This window comes from Colossoma macropomum, unplaced genomic scaffold, assembly GCF_904425465.1.
Source record: "Colossoma macropomum unplaced genomic scaffold, Colossoma_macropomum, whole genome shotgun sequence".
NCBI classification, from domain to species: Eukaryota; Metazoa; Chordata; class Actinopteri; order Characiformes; family Serrasalmidae; genus Colossoma; species Colossoma macropomum.
In genome coordinates, this window is record NW_023494787.1 from 46550107 (window position 1) to 46570525 (window position 20419).

The 20419-nt window shown below is 41.3% G+C and overlaps 1 protein-coding gene across 1 annotated transcript in view; it reads right to left on the minus strand.

Moving 5' to 3' along the window:
- Window positions 1-20419, minus strand: part of trpn1 (transient receptor potential cation channel, subfamily N, member 1) — a 63218-nt gene that overhangs the window by 16002 nt on the left and 26797 nt on the right. Inside the window, exons 6-22 of the mRNA XM_036567597.1 lie at window positions 18219-18317; window positions 16804-16905; window positions 16009-16110; window positions 15831-15929; window positions 14179-14379; window positions 12749-12850; window positions 12256-12354; window positions 10891-11019; window positions 9813-9941; window positions 8763-8879; window positions 8455-8553; window positions 6014-6214; window positions 5222-5320; window positions 4733-4939; window positions 2426-2527; window positions 2200-2298; window positions 257-412 (exon numbers count right to left, since the gene is read on the minus strand). Of these exons, the coding sequence (XP_036423490.1) occupies window positions 257-412; window positions 2200-2298; window positions 2426-2527; window positions 4733-4939; window positions 5222-5320; window positions 6014-6214; window positions 8455-8553; window positions 8763-8879; window positions 9813-9941; window positions 10891-11019; window positions 12256-12354; window positions 12749-12850; window positions 14179-14379; window positions 15831-15929; window positions 16009-16110; window positions 16804-16905; window positions 18219-18317 (2142 nt within the window). The remainder of the gene's footprint in view (window positions 1-256; window positions 413-2199; window positions 2299-2425; window positions 2528-4732; window positions 4940-5221; window positions 5321-6013; window positions 6215-8454; window positions 8554-8762; window positions 8880-9812; window positions 9942-10890; window positions 11020-12255; window positions 12355-12748; window positions 12851-14178; window positions 14380-15830; window positions 15930-16008; window positions 16111-16803; window positions 16906-18218; window positions 18318-20419) is intronic.

The following is a 20419-nucleotide window of genomic DNA, read 5'->3' on the forward strand; positions in this document are numbered from 1 at the left end:
TTCCTTCCATTCAACTGTACTGATTTATCAAAACACTCATTTGGAGCTGTGATTGGTCAGGATGCTCACAGCATGGTTAGAGGCTCATTCATACCTTGCAGTCTTCTGTGATATCAGTACTGTAAAGGCCAATATCTCGATAATAATTAAGAAGTAATATATTGTGTAGCCCTACAATACATGCTTGCACACATACTGACTTGCTTTCAGCGATATTAGTGTTAGTGTATGCTGTGAAAGTGCAGACTGGGGTCACCTCAGTCGAGAGCTGGTGTTTCCTCGTGCTGTCTCTGCTACTGCTGCTCCCCGTGGGCAGCTCACTGCGGATAGCTGCTGGGACTTTGGTCAAAATCTCCCTCACAAAGTCTACTTGTCCGAAACAGGCTGCCACATGCAGAGCCGTTAGCCCCGTCTACACAAAGACACAGTAAAAATGATTTAATTTCCTTTTCTGTTAACACCCACTGTGTTTGCTGCACCAGCATCCAATGGGTGTGTGATGGATATGTGACTAAGTCACATCCCTCCCAGAAACCACAGAGCAGCCCACACATAGGACACGGACACACAAACACGCCTTTTTAGGACATGGGGTCACCCACATGTATTATACACAGTACTCTGCACAAGTCAGAGACCATTGTGCCTTTATTTCCAGTCAAACTGGGCATTGAGTTATTCATTTTACAGAGTCATAAAAAAGCAGAAAACATATTTCACAGAACGTTTCACAGAAGCCTCAATAACAAAATACAAGATCAGTATTTATTGTGTCCACACTTTTCCTTTATTACAGCTTCCATTCTTTTCAAGAGACTCACTTTCAGTGTTTCAAAGAAATCTGCAGGGATATTTTTCAACACCCACCTTAATCCTAAATATGTTCAGTGATGTTGAGGTCTGGACTCTGGGGTGGTCGGTCCATTGTTCTAAGAATATCGGCAGTTTCTCTGTTTGATGTGTCTGTCTCCTTTTCTCAGTGAGGTTCTTCTTGACAGCTACACATCCTTTCAGACCCATAGCACTGAGTTGTCTTCTCACAGTGGAAGGATGGATGTGGATGTTTCAGATCTGAAGCAGTTTGATTTTCTCCTTTCTCTCACAGATGAACACCTTTAAGTGCTGTTTATCTGACAGGGTCAGCGTTGGTGGTCTAACAGGTCTTGCATAGTTGTTACTTAGTTGTTGAGTCCCAATTTCTCTGTAGACTTCGATCGTTTTTGAAAACTCCTGTTTTTTCACTTAATTTTCTTTGACTTTCTCTTTCGTTACGCAAGAGGATTATCTTACATTTAACCTCCTCATAAATATCTTCTATCAAATAAATATCTATACTTTTTGACCATTTTATCAGCACCTCTAACCCTACAGGTGCACGTTGTAGAACTACAATTACAGACTGTAGTCCATCTGTTTCTCTGCATACTTTGTTAGTTCCCTTTCACCCTGTTCTTCAATGGTCAGGACCCCCACAGGACCACCACAGAGCAGGTATTATTTGGGTGGGATCATTCTCAGCACTGCAGTAACACTGATGTGGTGGTGGTGTGTTGCGCTGGTCTGAGTGGATCAGACACAGCAGTGCTGCTGGAGTTTTTAAACATTGTGTCCACTCACTGTCCACCCTGTCACTTACCTTGTTGGTCCACCTTGTAGATGTAAAGCTCATCGATTGCTGCACAGTTTGTGTGGGTCATTCTCTAGTCCTTCATCAGTGGTCACAGGACGCTGCCCAACGGACACTCTTGGCTGGATATTTTTGGTTGGTGGACGATTCTCAGTCCAGCAGTGACACTGAGGTGTTTAAAAACTCCAGCAGCACTGCTTTGTCTGATCCACTCGTACAAGCGCAACACACACTAACACACCACCACCTTGTCAGTGTCACTGCAGTGCTGAGAATGATCCACCATCCAAATAATACCTGCTCTGTGGTGGTCCTGTTGGGGGTCCTGACCACTGAAGAACAGGGTCATAAAGTACGCAGAGAAACAGATGGACTACAGTCTGTAACTGTAGAACTACAAAGTGCTCCTATATGGTCAGTGAAGCTGATAAAATGGACAATAAGTGAAGAAACAAGGAGATGCACTTAATGAAGTGTATGACCTGTATATATATATATATATACATGGAGCATATTAGCCTGGATTTCTCTGGTTTTCCTACATAATGCATAAAAAAAACAACCACACACACCTTGGAGCTGATGATCTTCAGAGAGATGCTGGCTTTCAGGACCTCCAGAATGTGTGTGTGTCCACTCCGAGCAGCCAGGTGGACAGCAGTCATTCCCTCCTGCAGTCACACATCAGCACAGGGCAATGTGTTGAGCTTTGATATTGTTGTGCTACTTTATAAGCATAGGCTTCAGTTGTTCTTTGAAGCTATAAGCATTTTGGTTACTGATATTGTATTAACTCACTAAATCCTCCTCTGCAGCTGAAGCTCCCGCCTCCAGAAGAACCTTGACGACTTCTGTGTGACCCCCTGCAGCAGCCAAATGCAGAGGACACGAGCCGTTAGCCTGTGGAGGCAGATAGTTATTAATCCTATTTTAACAGGTGCGTCTAATAACTGTTACAAGGATAAATACTTGCGTTAATAAATGTTATATAACACACATAGCAACATGCATAGCTTTGCAGTGCTTGGAACTTGCACTTGTGTTTGTGTGAAGTACATAGCTGCATTCCTATAACAAAACTATTCAAAATTAAAATAATAACAAAATAAATAAATAAAATGAATTGCAAACCTGCTGTATCTCTCAATACAAGTCTCCCTTTAAATTATTAAAAAATATTCACATATATGTAAATATAGTCAGGTTCAAACATATCTGAACATTTACAGGGTTACTGTCATTTTAGTTTCTACTATAGCATACTGCAGTTGAAATTATCTGCAGCTTTAATTTGAGGACATTTACTTCCAAATCGGTGCAGGAATTACACTAATTTTTATACACAGCCTCTCATTTTTAGGGACCCAAAAGTAATTGGATCACTGGCTGCTCAGCTGTTCCATGTCCCTCAATATTTCCCTTACAAGTAACCAGATAAAAGTTCTAGAGTTGAATACAAGTTTGGCATTTGCATTTCGAATCTACTGCTCTTAACTCTTAACATGTCCAAGGTCCAAAAAAAATCAAAATCCATCAGACAGAGGGCAAAAACATTAGGTGTGGCCAAATCCGTAATAAATCAACTATGTGGTACATTCTTAAAAAGAAAGAATGTACTGGGGAGCTCAGAAACACCAAAACGCCCAGAAGACCACTGAAAACAACTGTGGATGACAGAAGAATTCTTTCCCTGCTGATAAAAGTCCCCTCAGATCAAGAACATCTTCAGGAGGTCTTCATCAGAGTGAAAACGGAGAGTTTACAAGATATATACCACAAGATATAAACCATTTAGTAAGTAAGCCTCAAAAACAGAAAAATCAGATTAGAGTTTGCCAAAAAAGCATCTAAAAACTTGTGGAGTTCTGGAACAATCTTATGGACAGATGAGATCAACCAGTACCAGAACAATGGGAAGACAAGAGTACGGAGAAGGGAAGCAACAGCTCATGATCTAAAGCATACCACCCCATCTGTCCAGCATGGTGGAGGTAGTGTTATGGAGTTGGTATGTATGGCTGCCAGTGAAACTGCTTCCATTGAATTAATTGATGATGTAACTGTAAGCAAAAGTCAGAAACGGGATAAACAAAGAAGTGGTCAAAAACACGAAGTACAGGCAATCAGAGTAACAACGCTCAGTAGGTTTCAGGGAAACAATACTGCACAAAGAAACTAACTAAAGCCTGGGCTTAAATACTAACTGCTCTTGTCATATGACAACACACACAGGTGAAACCAGTTAGTATTCTGGTGATTGTGAGCGCTGATAGGAGCGCAAGCGAGAGTCAGAAGTAACGTGAGCTTCCATTGAACTATGGCCAATGGAGTCTCTGTCGGAGTCTGAGTCGGAGTGAGGTTGCTCAGTCACATGATCTCCCATGGGATTTTGGGATGTGAAGTCCGTCTCTTCTTGAGAGCTTGCTGGATGCGTGACATGCAGGATGAGTTCTGAAGTGTATAGGGCTATATTATCTGCTCAGATTCAGCCAGATAATTCATAATGCAGACGGACAATGACCTTAAACATATTGTGAAAGGAAAAGAAGTGAAACGTTCTCCGAGGTTGGTCATCTGATCTCAATCCGGTCGACCATACATTTCACTTACTGAAGGCCAAACTGAAGGTAAAATACACCAAGATAAAGCAGGAACTGGAGACAGCTACAGACACCTGGCAGAGCATCACCAGAGACGAAACCCAGTGTCTGGTGATGTCTATGGTGGTAATTCCTACACTGTATACATTTGATGTAAATACCCTCAAATTAATGTGGAATGTCTGACAATTAGGAATATTTTGAGTTCATATTTGTTAGGTTATTTTAACTCCAATATACCGTGACAGCTAAAATAATGTCCAAATATTTAAATATTTCAAATATTTAAGGACTTGGCTATTTATTTATGTATTTATTTGACTATTTATTTATTTATTTAGTTACGTATGTATGCATGTATGTATTGGTAGGTGCTTCCAAAAGAAGGGTAGGTTTTGAATATTTTGAGCGTAACAGTATAATAAGGAAAGAAGAACACTCTGGTTTGGTTTGGTGTGATCATCCAATTGCTTTAAGTGACCTTCAGCCTTTGGGGCTTCCTGACCTTGTTGTGCAGTGTGGTCAGCCCTCCCTGGCTGAACTTGAGCAGTTCTCGAATGACAGCCACGCTGCCCTTGGCCGCTGCGATGTGGGTGCATGTAGCTCCCTCCACGTTGGCCAGTGTGGCTAACTCAGGCCTGTGCTTCAGAAAGAGCTTCACCACCTCAGAGTGGTCGTTCTCCGCTGCCAGGTGAAGAGGGGTCTGTCCATGCTGAGGGAACACACACACACACATGTATAGACTTGTTTAGGACACACTAGGACGTCTTGTGAGCTATAAAAAGTAACAACACAATGTAGTGTAGCTGAAGGCAGTGGGCAGCCACTTCAGACAAAAAAACACATGCTCATTTGAGGACATTTTGAAAAGCCAGGTGTTTCCAAAACACTTTCTGATGAGTATTGCACAACACACAACACACATTAAAATGGTGACAAAGATCAAACTAACTGTACTAGTGAGATGGAAAGACAATTCTGAGTAAATACTCACGATATCTGCAGCGGTGAGGTCAGCTCTGAGGTTTAACAAACTGCTGCACACGTCTAACTGTCCACTAATAGCGGCTAAGTGTAGTGGAGTCTGTTTGCTCTGGGAGACAAAATTAATCGTTAAAAAAGCATTAAATAATGTAAAAAACAAACAAACAGTAAGCCCTGTTTACAAACACCTTCATTATTCCATAATTCAGTCATTACAATGTAAACAAAGTGGTTTAATATGAAATGAGAGACTTATCAAGAAACTTGGTTCCTATGCCCACCACTGTGAACAAGTCTGAACATTTATCAAACCACTCCTAACAACATTATTTACATCTTAACAATTTAATTATGCAGAAATGTTTATGCAGAAATAAGCCCCTTTAAGTGGGCTTCACAATTTGTAAAAAAACACTATACAGCCATTGTGATACGTCTTGCACTATATTAAAAACACATTAGAGAAGCCCTGATGTGAGCTGAAGTGTCCTGCATTACTCTGACCAACATCATTTACATTTGTGGATCACATGACCATCATAATTCATTAAAAAACTATGCAAAGAAACTCAGAGGTTTGTCATGATGCTCACAGCTCACAATAAACACCACTGTGATTGGCTGGAGGGCTGCAGGATCATGCGGTATTAGTACTGTAAAGTCAGTATTTTGATGAATATTAAAAAACAATCTATTGTGCAGCTCTTAAGAGGATACAGCCATTTATGTATCTCTTACAGATCTTCATATGATAATGCTAAGAAGATTGATAAAACATGTTCAGCAGTTTAGCAGTTCTGACCAGAGAGAGGGCGTCGACGCAGGCCTGATGAGTCTCCACCAGCAGTCTGACCAGACGAGCGGAGCCATTCTGCGCGCTGAGGTGTAGTGGTGTGAGGCCCAGCTTGGTCTTAGCATTCACAAAGGCCTTATGGGACAGCAGGATGTCAGCGATGTCGTCGTGGCCCTGCTCAGCGGCCAGGTGTAGGGCGGCTTTGCCTTCCTGTATATCACAAAGGTCACATGACTGGTAACATGGATACCACATGACTAGCAACAGCAGCTTACAAATGCACAGTCCATAGTGTATTAGTCACTTCTAGCACAAGTAGAGTGTCCACACTGGGAGATGTCATTGGCTGTAGTGTACTGCTAATGCCGAGGTGATGCTCAGACAGCCATCAAAGCAGAAAAGAGAAACCAGGAGTGCAAATTTGGCCTGACTAGTTAGGGCTGACTGGTTGTCTTATTACACTTTCTGATACAAAACACTGTGCCTCTGACTTTTTTATAAACAGAAACATTTTCTCATGCATTGTGAAACTTTTCCAACAGCCGCATTCTTTCTGCGTTCGGTACAAATCTAGCACCCGAGCCTGAACGCACAGTTCCTGGGACCCATGCATGGAAAACTGTGCCAAATGTGGGAGGGTACATTGAGATATAGTAATGTTTTTACAATAAACCCACACATCTCAGACAGATAAGAGATATAGAGAAGAAAATGTAAACCTTGTTTCCAGCTCCTACTTTTTCAAAAAAAAAAAAAAGAGAAGAAAATCATGGCATCTCACAGATCTCTGCTTGCACATAGCAAAGTTTGTGAAACAGTCCCTAGATGTACATGCTGCTGCCACTGTGTGTGTGTGCACTCACACCCCATGTTTCATAGCTGGAGTAGAATTACAGTTTTGGTGGGAACAAACTGTATTTATTAACACCGCTATCTCTTCATGACTCAACATGAAGTTTCTTTTTCAGTTTCAGTTTTTGTCTCGAGCTTGTTAACGGCTCAGTTGTTTCAATTTTAAGTCTTTTAAACCCGGCACCTCATGAGCGCAGCTGGTCACTAATTATTGAGTTCAGGTGTTTCAGCCACACCCATTACTAATGGATAAAATTAAGCACATAGCCTTGCAGTCTCAATAGACAAACAATGGTAGTAGAATGAGTCGTACTGAAGAACTCAGTGACTTTAAACATGCCACTGTCATAGGTTGCCACCTCTGACAAGTTAGTTTGTGAAATATCTGGCCTGCTTGATCTGCCCCAGACAGCTGTTAGTGCTATTATTGTGAAATGGAAGCACCTAGGAGCAACAACAGCTTAGTCACAAAGCGACAGACCAAGCAAACTCATAGAGTGGGTCCAGCGAGGGATAATGCAATGGGGTTGTTTTTCAGGGGTTGGCCTAGACCCCTTAGTTCCCGTGAAGGGAAATCTTAATGCTTAAGCACCAAGACATTTTGAAAAATTGTATGCTTCCATTGTATGATTTGTGGGAACAGTTTGGGGAAGGCCCTTTTCCGTTCCAGCATGACTGAGCCCCAGTGCACAAAGCAAGGTCCATAACGACATGGCTGGGTGAGTTTCGTGTAAAAGAGTTTGACTGGCCCTCACAGAGCCCTGACCTCAACCCCATCAAACACCTTTGGGGCGAACTAGAATGAAGATTGCGAGCCAGACCCTCTCGTCCAACATCAGTGTCTGACCTTACAAATGCTCTTCTGGATGAATGGGCAAACATTCCCACAGACAGACTCCAAAATCTTGTAGAAAGCTTCCCAGAAGAGTGGAAGCTGTTATAGCTGCAAAGGGGGACCAACTCCATATTAATGCCCATGGATTTAGAATGAGATGTCATAAAAGCTCCTGTGGGTGTAATGCGTAGGTGTCCCAATAGTTTTGTCCATAGAGTGTATACCTTATGGTGATGCAGATTTGTTGTAACAGCAGCCGTTACAGTAGCCTTCACACGTTTTAATTCACTAGTCCTACTTGTGGGAGATTGGAGTTCGATCCTGGCTCAGATTTCAAAGTGAACAACAGATGCAGATAAAATTGCTGGTTTATTTATATCAAGGCTATTCAAATGCAATTCAATGGTATGAGATACTGCACAGTTATGTGTCATTCCATTTAGTGCAAAATATTTGTGTTCAGTCTGAGACCTTATCTGAGATCTTACCCTACAAACGTCTGCGCACTAGATAGTGAAGTACTTAGTGTATGGTGTAATAAAAGCGTGTGTAACACCTGAATTGAACACAGGGAGAAGGCTTCATCCCTTGAGACTGATAAACAACATCTCGTGTCAAATTTCGGTGCCCACTATTCATGTTTCCTGTCAAATCAAATAATCTGTCTGACTTTACACAGAATAACTCAACACTGACTACCTCACAGGTTCAAAACCTACAGCTGTGGCTGCTGTCAGGCTGAGAGATACTTTATCTGCCTCACCTCATCAAACACGTCCACTCTGGCACTGTTCTCCAGCAGCACCCTCACCACCGCTGTGTGACCCCGCTCGGCTGCCAACAGCAGCGGAGATCTGCCGTTCTGTTTCACACAAGAAAAAGAGTTTGGACAGATGGACAGTCAAGTGGTGAGACAATAAGAACGTTGGACAGATATACAGAAAGAATGATTACATGATTAAACGCAAAAAAGTGACTGATCACAGCAAAACTGCAGCAACTGCTTCTAACCACAAACTTCAGCTCTCATTATCACTCTAGCAGAGAGGCCTGAGCTCGGTATGTGAGTACCTTGGCGTGCTTGTTGATGGCTGTCTGCAGACGGCTGCTGGGGACGTGATTGAGCATCTCCTGCAGGACCGCAGCGTTGCCAACTCTGGCACAGTAATGCAGTGGAGTTTCTCCCATCTGTAGGAGCAGCACAGGTACGTAAAGACACACAGACATTCAAGAAAAATCTACAGTCTAAGCAGCTTTATTTGCTCTGGATGAGCATTAATTTTGCCTTTTAAAGCAATTTTTTGGTGAAAAATCCATTTACCCCTGACGTAGCCGATCAGCCGAGACAAGTTTGGTGTCTAAATTTTGCTTCTTTAGTTCAGTGCTGGGGCTAAGAGGCTAACATTGCTAATAAACACTAAAAGTGAATAGTGAATAGTCATCCCCAAAATGTCTCTCAACTGGCTCAAACTGCATCCAGCTCTTCTTTAGGTCTTACAGACTTGTCGATGTGGTTTTAGGCACAATATGACTTACTGTGAGTCTTCACAGTCGAGCGCACACACGTCAAGCAGGTATGTGGCTGCTACAGACACCCAAAGACATATGTTTAATAATAAAAACAGCAGGAACTGTGAACATAATCTAGAGTCTATACGTCTGTATGAAGTGTGTGAATGTGAAGGGGAGTCAAATTCTACAGGCAAGTCAGAATTCGGCACAGTGCCTGTCGTGGCTGCTGCTACACGATAAAGTTTTCGTTTTTAAAGTTCACAGTAACACATACTGTGACTTAAACCACATCGAAAAGTCTGCATGACCCTAACAAATGTGCTTTGACTGGGTTGAAGGGGGTCAAGTTTTGAGGGTGTATTTACAGAAAAGATTTGGGTGACCATAGACTTTCAGTGTGTGTTAACAACATTAGTCTTGTTGCTCTGGTTTAAAACTGAAGAACAAACTGTCTGACTGACTACATCTGGGGTGGAAAATTGAAAATTGTGTAAATGATGTTTTTCAACAAACCAGTCCACACCATCTCTCCATTTGTTTCAATGAGCTACGATGAAGAAATAATAACATGTAACTCTGAATGAAGAAGTTATTAGGAGAGTAATGTACCTGTCTGGTAACTGCTGTGACATCAGCGTTGTGCTCCATTAGAGTTCTGATAATGAGGACATCTTCTCCATCTCTGTGCACCATCTCATTCTTCAGTTCAGCTGCCAGATGCAGGGCAGTCTCTCCACTCTGCAGAGATTTCACACAGTAACTACTAATACCTTTCAGCAAAACCCCTTTGGAGTCGATTAACATGACATGTTTGGTGTCTGAAGTTTGTTTCTTTAGTTTTGCACCGGAGATACGAGGCTAAAAATTAGGCTAAAGTACAGACAAAATTCAGGGGTTCAGTTCAGGATTTTTCAGCTATTCTATGTAGTAAAAGCAAGTAACTAAACTACATTATGTTACATTATGTTCATTCAATCAAGGCTAAAGCCTTGTTTATACAAAACACAGTGCTGTGTTTGATGTTCTCATGAGTAATGTCTGTGGTTTAAGGTTTCAGTTTACCATTAATCGTAAACTAACAATGATTAGTAATTGGTCAAAAGAATTTGCCAAAATTTGTGAGTAAAATGGATCAGTATGTCGAATTGAAGCTTTCTGTGTTATACTGTGTTTTCTATCACTGTATAAAAGAAGCTCCACGCTGCCCTTATTACTGGAAGTATTGCGATAATTTCATTCAGAAGAGAATTCTGATCGCTAAGGGTTAATCACTGATTGGTTTTATCAGAATAACAACTGAGTGAAGTGTGAAGTACATTTATGTACTTCCATATTTATGTGGAGGTTTGTGACACATTGGCTATTCTTTGTACTTCTGTCCATGCTTACTGCTAATAGTTTGTCACACAGTGTCAGAAACCACATAAGCAAGCTTATCAGAGATTACTTAACAACTCTATGCAACTATCTTTATGCATGCAGTTAGCACCATGCTATTTGGTGGGGTATAGCTTCCATTACGTCTTAGCTACCCTTGCCTTGTAAATCCAGTGCTAAAATAAGCAAACTTTGGACTTGCTTGATGGGCTACATTTGGGGAATTTTTGGCAAATTAGACTTTTTTGCCAAACTATTCTTTTACTTGCGAGAAACTTTTCCACATATTAACATTCCTCTCAGGGCTGACCTGGTTCTCCTGACGTACACAGAGCTCCGCCTCTCCTCGGCTCCTGTTGTTGGTCAGATAGTTTAAGATCGCCTCCACCATGTGGGCATGGCAGTGACGCACTGCAACATGTAGTGGGTTCTCTCCTGCCTGAACACATACAGAAACACAGATGCATGCTAAAAGCCTTCACAGATACACTCACTGACTTGACATTAGTATAAAGACAACATATTAAATGTTGAAACTGAGAAATTCTAGAAAAAATAAGTTTTTTGAAAAATATATGTGCACATTTTGAGTTTGATGCCAGCAACATGTTTCAAAAAAGTTGGGACAGGAGCAACAAAAGACTGGTAAAGTTGTGTAATGCTAAAAAAATCGGGTGGAACATCTCACAACTGATTAGGTCAAATGGCAACACGTCAGTAACATGACTGGAGCTTCCCAGAGAGGCGGAGTCTTTCAGAAGTAAAGATGGGGAGGGGTTCACCACTCTGTGAAAGACTGCATGGGCAAAACAGTGCAACAATTCAAGAATAACGTTTCTCAACATAAAACAGCAAAGAACTTGGAGATTTCATCATCTACGGTACATAATATCATTAAACGCTCCTAGAATCCAGAGAAATCTCTGTATGCAAGGAACAAGGCCGAAAACCAATACTGGCCGGTCATGATCTTCGGGCCCTCAAGCGGCAATGCATTAAAAACAGATATGATTCTGTAGTGGAAACCACTGCATGGGCTCAGGAACACTTCTGAAAACCACTGTCTGTGAACGCAGTTCGTTGCTGCATCCAAGTTAAAACTAACCATGCAAAGAAGACACCATATATTAACAGATCTAGAAACGCTGCCACCTTCTTTGGGCCTGATCTAAAAACTTTTCTCTTTAAATCTTCTCCTGTTTGGCTGTTTCTCAGCCATCTCTCCTTCTTGACATTGTGTGGATTTTAGCATGTTGCCCCTCCCTTTTCCCCTTTCCTGTGCACAAGCACAAATACCCCATGTTGCTGATTTTACTGGATTTTTTCTAGCATGCACACAGAACGGCAGACAGTGAGGAGACAATCACTGAATCTGACAAAAAGCGTACTGGGCTAAAATCATATACTGCACCTTTAATTTAACTTCTGATAAAGAGTAGATATTTGAACAGGTTTTTCGTTAAACTCTTGACTCCACTCTTCATGTGTTTGACGTGAAATGCTCTGTTTTAGAGAAAGTTTTTGACTCAGAATTGTTAACAGCGGTGGTGACTGGAACCAGACTTCTGAAGAATGTAATGCCTCTAACAGCCACATCACAGAATGTTACATGAAATGTTTATCTGATGTCAATTTTTTTTGTGACAGGCCAGTTTTTGTGCAGCTAGTTGTTCACCTTGGATCTCCAGGTGAGGTCGGCTCCCTCTTCTATCAGAGCTCTCATCATCTGCAGGGCTCCATGACGTGCTGCCACATGCATTGCAGTCTCACCATTCTGGGCCAGGAAAACATAGTGGACAAGATAGCAAACACAGTGGAAATAGCTTACCGTTACCTACATGTTCACTACAAGTCCAGGTCCCAATAGACAGTATAGTTGGAATAAATGGTTCAGGGGCATTAGCTGTAATAAAAATGTAGATTGTGGGGGACTGTAGTGAACAACTGGATTGCATTTGGCCCTGAAGCACCAGTGTCCTGCATGTTTTAATGTTTTCCCTGCTCTAACTCACCAAATTCATCTCAGGAAGGGTTTGTAAATTATTATTTTATTAAATTTAATGGTTAATGGATCTGGAAAGTCACCAAAATATGCGGGACAGGATTACTCCAGAGCCAAGGCTGAGAACCAGGAAAATAAAAATTACACAGTACAGTTTTATTCTGACCTCCTGCTCTGCGTTGACCTCAGCTCCACTCTTCAGCAGCATCTCTGCCACCTTTTCCCCCTCCTTCACTCTGGCTGCTACATGCAGAGGGGTCTCCAAGTCCTACACACAGGACACAGGATCACCTGAAATATGAGTACTGTGACCACCTTTGATTTATTTATTTCCAGCCAAAACTGCAAAAGTACAAATTATGCATTCCTCAGGAGATATTTCTGAAGAGATGATTAGATTATGAGACAACCAAGATATAAGGAATAATAAGTGAAAAAAACAGGAGTTTCCAAAACGGAGATACAGAGAAAAAGTGACTCCTAACAACCATGCAAGACCTGATCGACCACCAAAACTGTAACCATCAGATAAACAGCACTTAAATCAAGATCCACTCTTGCTTCAGATGTGGAAAAATCCGCTGGTCATAGGTATCATAGGTAATAGACAAAAAAGAACATTTGTAAATCAAACAAAGAAGCAGCTGGTGTTCTCAGATCGACAGACTGACCACCCCAGAGTCCAGACCTCAACACCACTGAATCACTGAATGTGTGTAGAAAATGAGCAACCAAATTCTAAGACCGAACTTTGGTGGTGTAAAAATATCCCTGCAGGTTTCTTTGAAATACTTAAAGCAAGTCTCCTGAAGAGAATGGAAGCTGAAATAAATGTAAAGAGTGGACACACTAAATCTTCTTTTCTGTTAATTAAATGTTTTCAGATTTTTTTGGATGCTGTAATATGAATAAGGTAACTGATTACACTGCTTTTCTTAAGTTAATTCAGCTTAAGAGTACTAGAGTTTACCCAAATTAAACTTCTTAGTTCAGTCAAAAGTTTTCTTAATTTTTCACTTCTGCATATCAGTTTGGTAAATGATACAGCATTTGATTTTTGACTAACCGGGACTCTTTCCATCACACAATCCCATCAGGCATTTTCTCCTCTGGGGCACCCACTTATGGATGGCTACACAATTGGGCTTCAGACTCAGAATTTCCTGTTGAAGTGAAGACTCAATCCGTCGCATGACTTGGGAACCAGTAATTACTCAGATTTTATGTCCTCAAATGTTTAATACACTGTAGAAAATATTTGCTGTTTAAACTTTAAAAACTAGCACTGTCACATGTGCAACTCCCCAATAATTCATTCAACATCAGGAAATTGCGAGTTTGAAGCCCAGCAAAGCCCCAGTTATGAATATCTGGAGCCCAGGAGGAGAAAATGCCTGACGGGTGACTGCGTGATGGAATGAGTCCCAGCTGGTGGGATAATTGAGTAAGAAAACAAATTTTATATTGTTTACTTATATACCTTATATCTAAAACTGAACATTAAGAGAACTTCTGACTAAACTAAGAAGTTTGTGTTGGGTGAAGTCTAATGTCCTTCAGTTGAGTTGACTCGACACGTGACAGGTGTCTGGTTACCTTTCCCCCTCTGAGCTGCACCTGTGCTCCGAAGCCCAGCAGCATCTGCACCACCTGAGGCTTGCAGTTCTGCACAGCGATGTGAAGCGCTGTCTGGCCGTCTTTAGTGGTGGCGTCCACATGTGCCCCCTTCAGGAGCAGAGACTTCACTACAGCTGCATGGCCCCGCTTCGCAGCCGCGTGCAGGCACACCGCACCTGACTACCAGAAATAACACAACAATAACAAACCAGAACAGTATCCATCCATCCATCCATCCATCGTCTAAACCGCTTATCCTCCTGGGTTGCGGTGGGGTGCTGGAGCCTATCCCAGCTGTCATTGGGCGGAAGGCAGGATACACCCTGGACAGGTCGCCAGTCCATCGCAGCAGAACAGTATCATGATATCTTATTAAATCTAGCACACATTATGTGGAGATATTTCACCCCTTCAAATCCCATGTTTATTACAGCATAACACTTATTATTCAGTAACTATATGGGCTACAAGGCAAACCAGCCAAGTTATTGTCAATTTATAGAAATGTGCAATAAAGGTTTGAACCCTTTTTGGACCTCATTTAAGAGCTTAAGCTTACACTAATAAAGTTAATGACCCCATGCTTCCTGAGCATTGCTACTCTATCCCAAACAAGAATGTCTCACAAGTCTGACATAGCGTGTCAGGTTTGCTTGTTCCACAGCATTGTACAAACCACATTTTCCAGAAAGGAAACTATTTATTTATTTTTTATTGATGCTAACTGTTCTTTTAAAACAACCTGAAGAATCAAGAAAATTAGATCAGGTCCTAGATACTATGAGGCCCACAAACTAGACATTTTTAATGGGCCATTTCATGGAACACTGACTTCTCCTTGTTTTCTTTTTAGAATAAACGATTCATATAGTATGTAAACAATGTTTCAACAAAATTTCAGAACATACCATTCACTAAGTCCATACAGTCCTCATATGAAAAGTAAGCCACAAAGGCAGCCCATTTTGATCGGGGCAGTCGTGGGCTGGAGGTTAGGGAACCAGCCTTGTGACCGGAAGGTTGCCGGTTCGATCCCCTCAGCCGACAGTACGTGACTGAAGTGCCCTTGAGCAAGGCACCTAACCCCCAACTGCTCTCTGGGCACTGTGGATAAGGCTGCTCACTGCCCCCTAGTGTGTGTGTGTTCACTAGTGTGCATGTATGTGGGTGTTTCACTGCACAGATGGGTTAAATGCGGAGGTCTAATTCTTTGCCCAATCATGCTGAAGTTATAAGGAATGTTTCAGTCCGGACTGCTTATTAAATGAGGCATAATACAGGATACCCAGTGCATATATCAGTCTTAAAGGCACAGTAACAACAACAACAACCTGTTTAATTCTAGAAAACGCTCATGCAAAAATAAAAACTGACTTAATGTAACATATTATATTATTGAGGGAACCTCAGGGTAAAATATAAAAACCATGTAAATGTAAGACACAGGCCCTTTAATTCCACCCAAGTTTGATATTTATACACGTTGTGTTGGATGTGTTGGAGTACCCTCACCTCCAACTAGCTGTTGAACCCACTTTTCCCACCTTATAACATTGTTATAATTCCAACACTGGATATACCAGTATATAAAATATATCAGCCAGTCCTGGAAGACCATGAAACTGCAGTACCTTGTTTGGCATGTGTAAAGGAACTCCTTTCTTTAGGAACGTGAGGGCAGTCTCTGGATGACCACACTGGGATGCAATGTGCAGTAGTGTGCTCCCATCCTGCACCAGAGAGACAGAATTTGTAGGCAACAACCAAGTATTGTACATTCAACCTGTTAAGAGACTATAAGACACTGACCTTTGTTCTCGCCAACACATTGGACTTGAATTTCTCAGTGAGGATCTCAACCACGTTGGTGTGACCTCGCTCTGCTGCAATGTGCAGAGGAGATCTATCCATCTGGAGAAGTGTGACAGAAGATAAATGATATTTAAAACATACAGGGTCTTTAAAGCTGTAAGTTTACCAATAATTCCAAGTTATTCCAGGGAAATATGACCCTGTGACCATAATACTAGCAGCTGCACCCCCTGGTAACAGCAGCATTTCATTGTGCACATACAGTTTGTAATCCCCATAGAAACACATTGCGAGAATGGGACACTCTCAGGCAGCAGCACATGAGCGTCTAATGCCACAAGGCCCAATGCCAAGCATGGGCTAGAGGAGTATAAAGCCCCCCAGCATTGGGCTGTGGAGCAGTCAATCTGCGTTCTCTGGAGTGATGGAGCTCCATCCAGTACCTTTGGGAGGAGTTATAGTGATCCAGAACTGATCATCCAGTGTCAGTAGCTGACCTCACTAATGCTCTTGTGGCTGAATGCAATCAAATCGTCACAACAATGTTCCAACATCTAGTGTAAAGCCTTCCCAGAAGAGTAGAGGCTGTTACTGTAGCAAAACTCACTATTAATATCTTTGATTTCAGAAGAACAAAGCTGTCTACAAACTTTTGAAAGATCTGTATGGCATTTAATGTGTTATGGTCATTCTGGAAAACCCAAAATCCCTGGACAGCGCAGGCTGGTCTATGTCTGTGAATATGAAATGGAGTTTAATATGCTCCACTGAAGAATATTTCTTTAACCCCACCTTATCTACAATGTTGGGGTTCGCTTTGCTCTGGTAGAAAAACTTCAGCATTGCCTCATCGCCCTCCCAGGCCGCTACGTGAAGAGGGGTCTGTCCTTCATCCTGTAAGAATGAAATAAAACCAGACAGCTCAGTCACCCCTCATGCATTTTATTGAAGGGGAATTCCACCATGTTTTCCAATTTTCTGCATAATTAAAGCCTTAAGATGTTTAAGTCATTTAGAGTGGTTTGGTGGGAAATGCTCTGTTCTAGAGAAACTTAGAGAGACAGTGGTGGTGATAGGAACCAGACGTCTGAAGAGTTCAAAAAACCCATATCTTGGAAAACTGAATTGTCTATCCTTTTTTTCATATATTAGTTTGATGTAGTATGTAAACATTGTTTCAAACATACCATTCACTCCTCAATCAACACAGTCCGTATATGGAAAGTACACTGCAAAAAACAGTCCCTGCATTTGTGATGTCATCAAAAACAACACATTTACATACTGCTCTCAGCCTTCAGCAGTTTAGCCCCACCTATTGACACTGAAGTTACTAGCGCAGCATTTCAGCCTGGACTGCTTTTTGAATGAGGAACAATACAGGGCAGCTGATTAGAACAGAGCTCCTGTACTTATATTGGTCTTAAAGGCACAGTAGGAAAATCAGCCTGTTTAATTGTAAAAGGATAAAGAGAGGGTAGAAAATGGTCATGTTAAAATGAATCATTAAGTGCACCTCAGAGAAAAAATATAACAAAAGAAAAGTGAAGGATATGGGCCTGTTAATGCTTCTAAAACTCTCCCTCACAGAAAGTTATTGCATAAAATGTCTATGTATACACTGTCTGGTGCATGAGACATTATTTTATGATAGTTCTGAGATAACATTTTGGCCTAAAAAGTATTTTTTTTAAGCCAGAGGTACATTTTAATGCATTTTGAGACAACTAGTATGCCATTCTTTCAGACTAATCAGAGTTTCATGATCAACAACATTACATAAGACACATGTACGTTCACTGGTGGTTTTGGATAGTGAATAAAATGGCTATATTTATGTTGTAGTCATGGTGACCCCTGGTTCGCATCACCACCACTGTAAAGAAATCTGAGTCAGTAAGTTTCTCTACAATAACCTTTTCACTTCAAGCCTCTCTGAATGACTGTTTCCATCTCAAAGCTTACATTATGCAAACAATTTTAAAAATCAGTGGAAGTCTGATTTAATGCCAGTCAAAGCCACATACACACCTCTCAGCAACACAAATCCCTCTGTGTTATCCCCCTACAGTCAAATCAAAGTGACCAAATCTCAAGTAAAGCTTTATTAAGTAACTAATCTGAATTGAATCTGTCTGATAAGTAATCAGTAAAAATTGGGTCTTAAGCGTGTATAGACCCTGTGTCCGTGAGCGCTGCCTTCTTACATTTTGGGAATCAAGATTTGAGCCGAACTCCACCAGCACTTTGGCCATTTCAACATCCTTCCGTCGGCAGCAGATGTGCAGAGCTGTGTCTCCGCTTCCCTACGAGCAGAATACAGTTAGAAGTTAGACTCAAGCAGACCTGTTCACCTATTTCAGTTCGATCAGCTTCATACACAGGTCGTCAGATGGCTTTAGAAATTAAATGTTCCCCTTGTTTTTAGTCTAATGTTTGGAAATATTCCAATTTTTAAGTAAGTGATTAATGTACAAATGTAGCAAACAGCAGATTTCCAAGTCAATGCTATGTCTCCTGAATCCACCAGGGGGCACTTAGCATTAATGATCAAGTGAACGAAAAAGCACCCAGTGTTCAAACCCATGATTCTCAGCCATGGGAGGGCAGGGAGGGGTTGGTACTAAAAGGTCCCAGGTAAAAGAGGCCATGCCCTCCTCAGCATCTAACGTTGGTCCGACTAGCTTCTGTGTTTTAGCATAAGCTCATCTTAAGGGCAGCCTTCCCAGTTTAAACCTTCTTCTTATTGGACAGGAAAACCTGCTGCTTTAACGCTGAGTCACTGTAAGATTTCTCTGGTTTGATTAATGTGAACATTAATCCTTTTTTATTTAAATTGGTCGACATTAGGGCTGAACGATTATCAGTCTTAAAAGATTAGTTTATTTCTAACCTACATTATTCAAAGTTGTCATAAGACGTTTTAAGTGAGGAAAGATGGAGCTCATGAACTGGCAGTCTGGTGCACTACATTCAGCGTTCAAGACTCAAGCCTTGAAAAATGGATATGCTGACCTTCTCTGTGAAAAAGAAGGAAATAATTGAATTTATGTGTGGGAATGAGATAATTAAGTCATGGCCACAACTTAGTAAGGCATGGGAATGGGGTAATTAAGTCATGGCCATGACTTAGCAAGGCGTGGAAATAGGATAATTAAGCCATGGCCACGACTTAGTAAGGCATGGGAATGAGATAATTAAGTCATGGCCACGGCTTGGTAAGGCATGGGAATGAGATAATTAAGTCATGGCCACAACTTAGTAAGGTGTGGGAATGGGATAATTAAGTCGTGGCCATGACTTAGTAAGGCATGGGAATAGGATGATTAAATCGTGGCCATGACTTAGCAAGGTGTGGAAATAGGATAAATAAGCCTTGGCCACGACTTAGTAAGGCATGGGAATGAGATAATTAAGTCATGGCTATGGCTTAGTAAGGCATGGGAATGGGGTAATTAAGTTGTGGCCATGACTTAGTAAGCAGTGGGAATGGGATAGTTAAGTTGTGGCCACAACTTAGCAAGGCGTTGGGATGAGATCCTAATGCGTGGCCATGACCACGAACAAGATCATGTCTTGCTGAGTTGTGGCCACGCATTAGAATCTCATTCCCGTGCCTTACTAAGTTGTGGCCACGACTTAATTATCTTGTTCCCTCGGCTTACTAAGTCATGGCCACACATTATTTTTTTATTTATACAGGATGTCACGTGCGGGGCTCTATACAATCACAATATTGATCAGAAAAGCTGCGATTGGATTTTTTCACCAAATCATTAGGCCCTGGTCTATTTTCATCTATTGTAACTTCTCAAATGCGTATGTCTCCAGTGAACACCCTGAAAAGCTAGTTTACTTTTAAATAATACAATGGTATATACATCTCTTTATAATAAATGAATAAATAAATAAATAAATAAATAGATATGTATGTAAGTAAGTACGTAAGTAGTCATTTGTGCTACTGAGCTCTTTATTCTGGTAGTAAAAGTGTCACCGATGCAACAAGGTAGCCTTAACTGAAAGTCTGGCAGATGAAGCAACAGTAGATAACAGGAGGATTCTGTAAACTGTTGCTTAAACACAGTAAACTTCGACAGCAAACACATAGGCTACAACACAATGACCGGATCTCTGGCTGAGGGCTGATGGGTGCGCCAAGAAAGAGATCTATTAAAATATATTGAAGATTTTTTTTATAATCAACACTGAATAGATATTTAATTGAATGCCATTTATAATATTTACAGTCAAATCTGAATCATTTTATTTTTCCTCTGAGAAGGTGGTACAAGTGTTAGATTCCCACGCTCGGGAGGCAACTTCATCACTCACCCAATATGAAGCCGTAAACTGAAAAGCAAGAGCGATATTACTCTTTAAAACCACACACCAATCCCAGAATTCA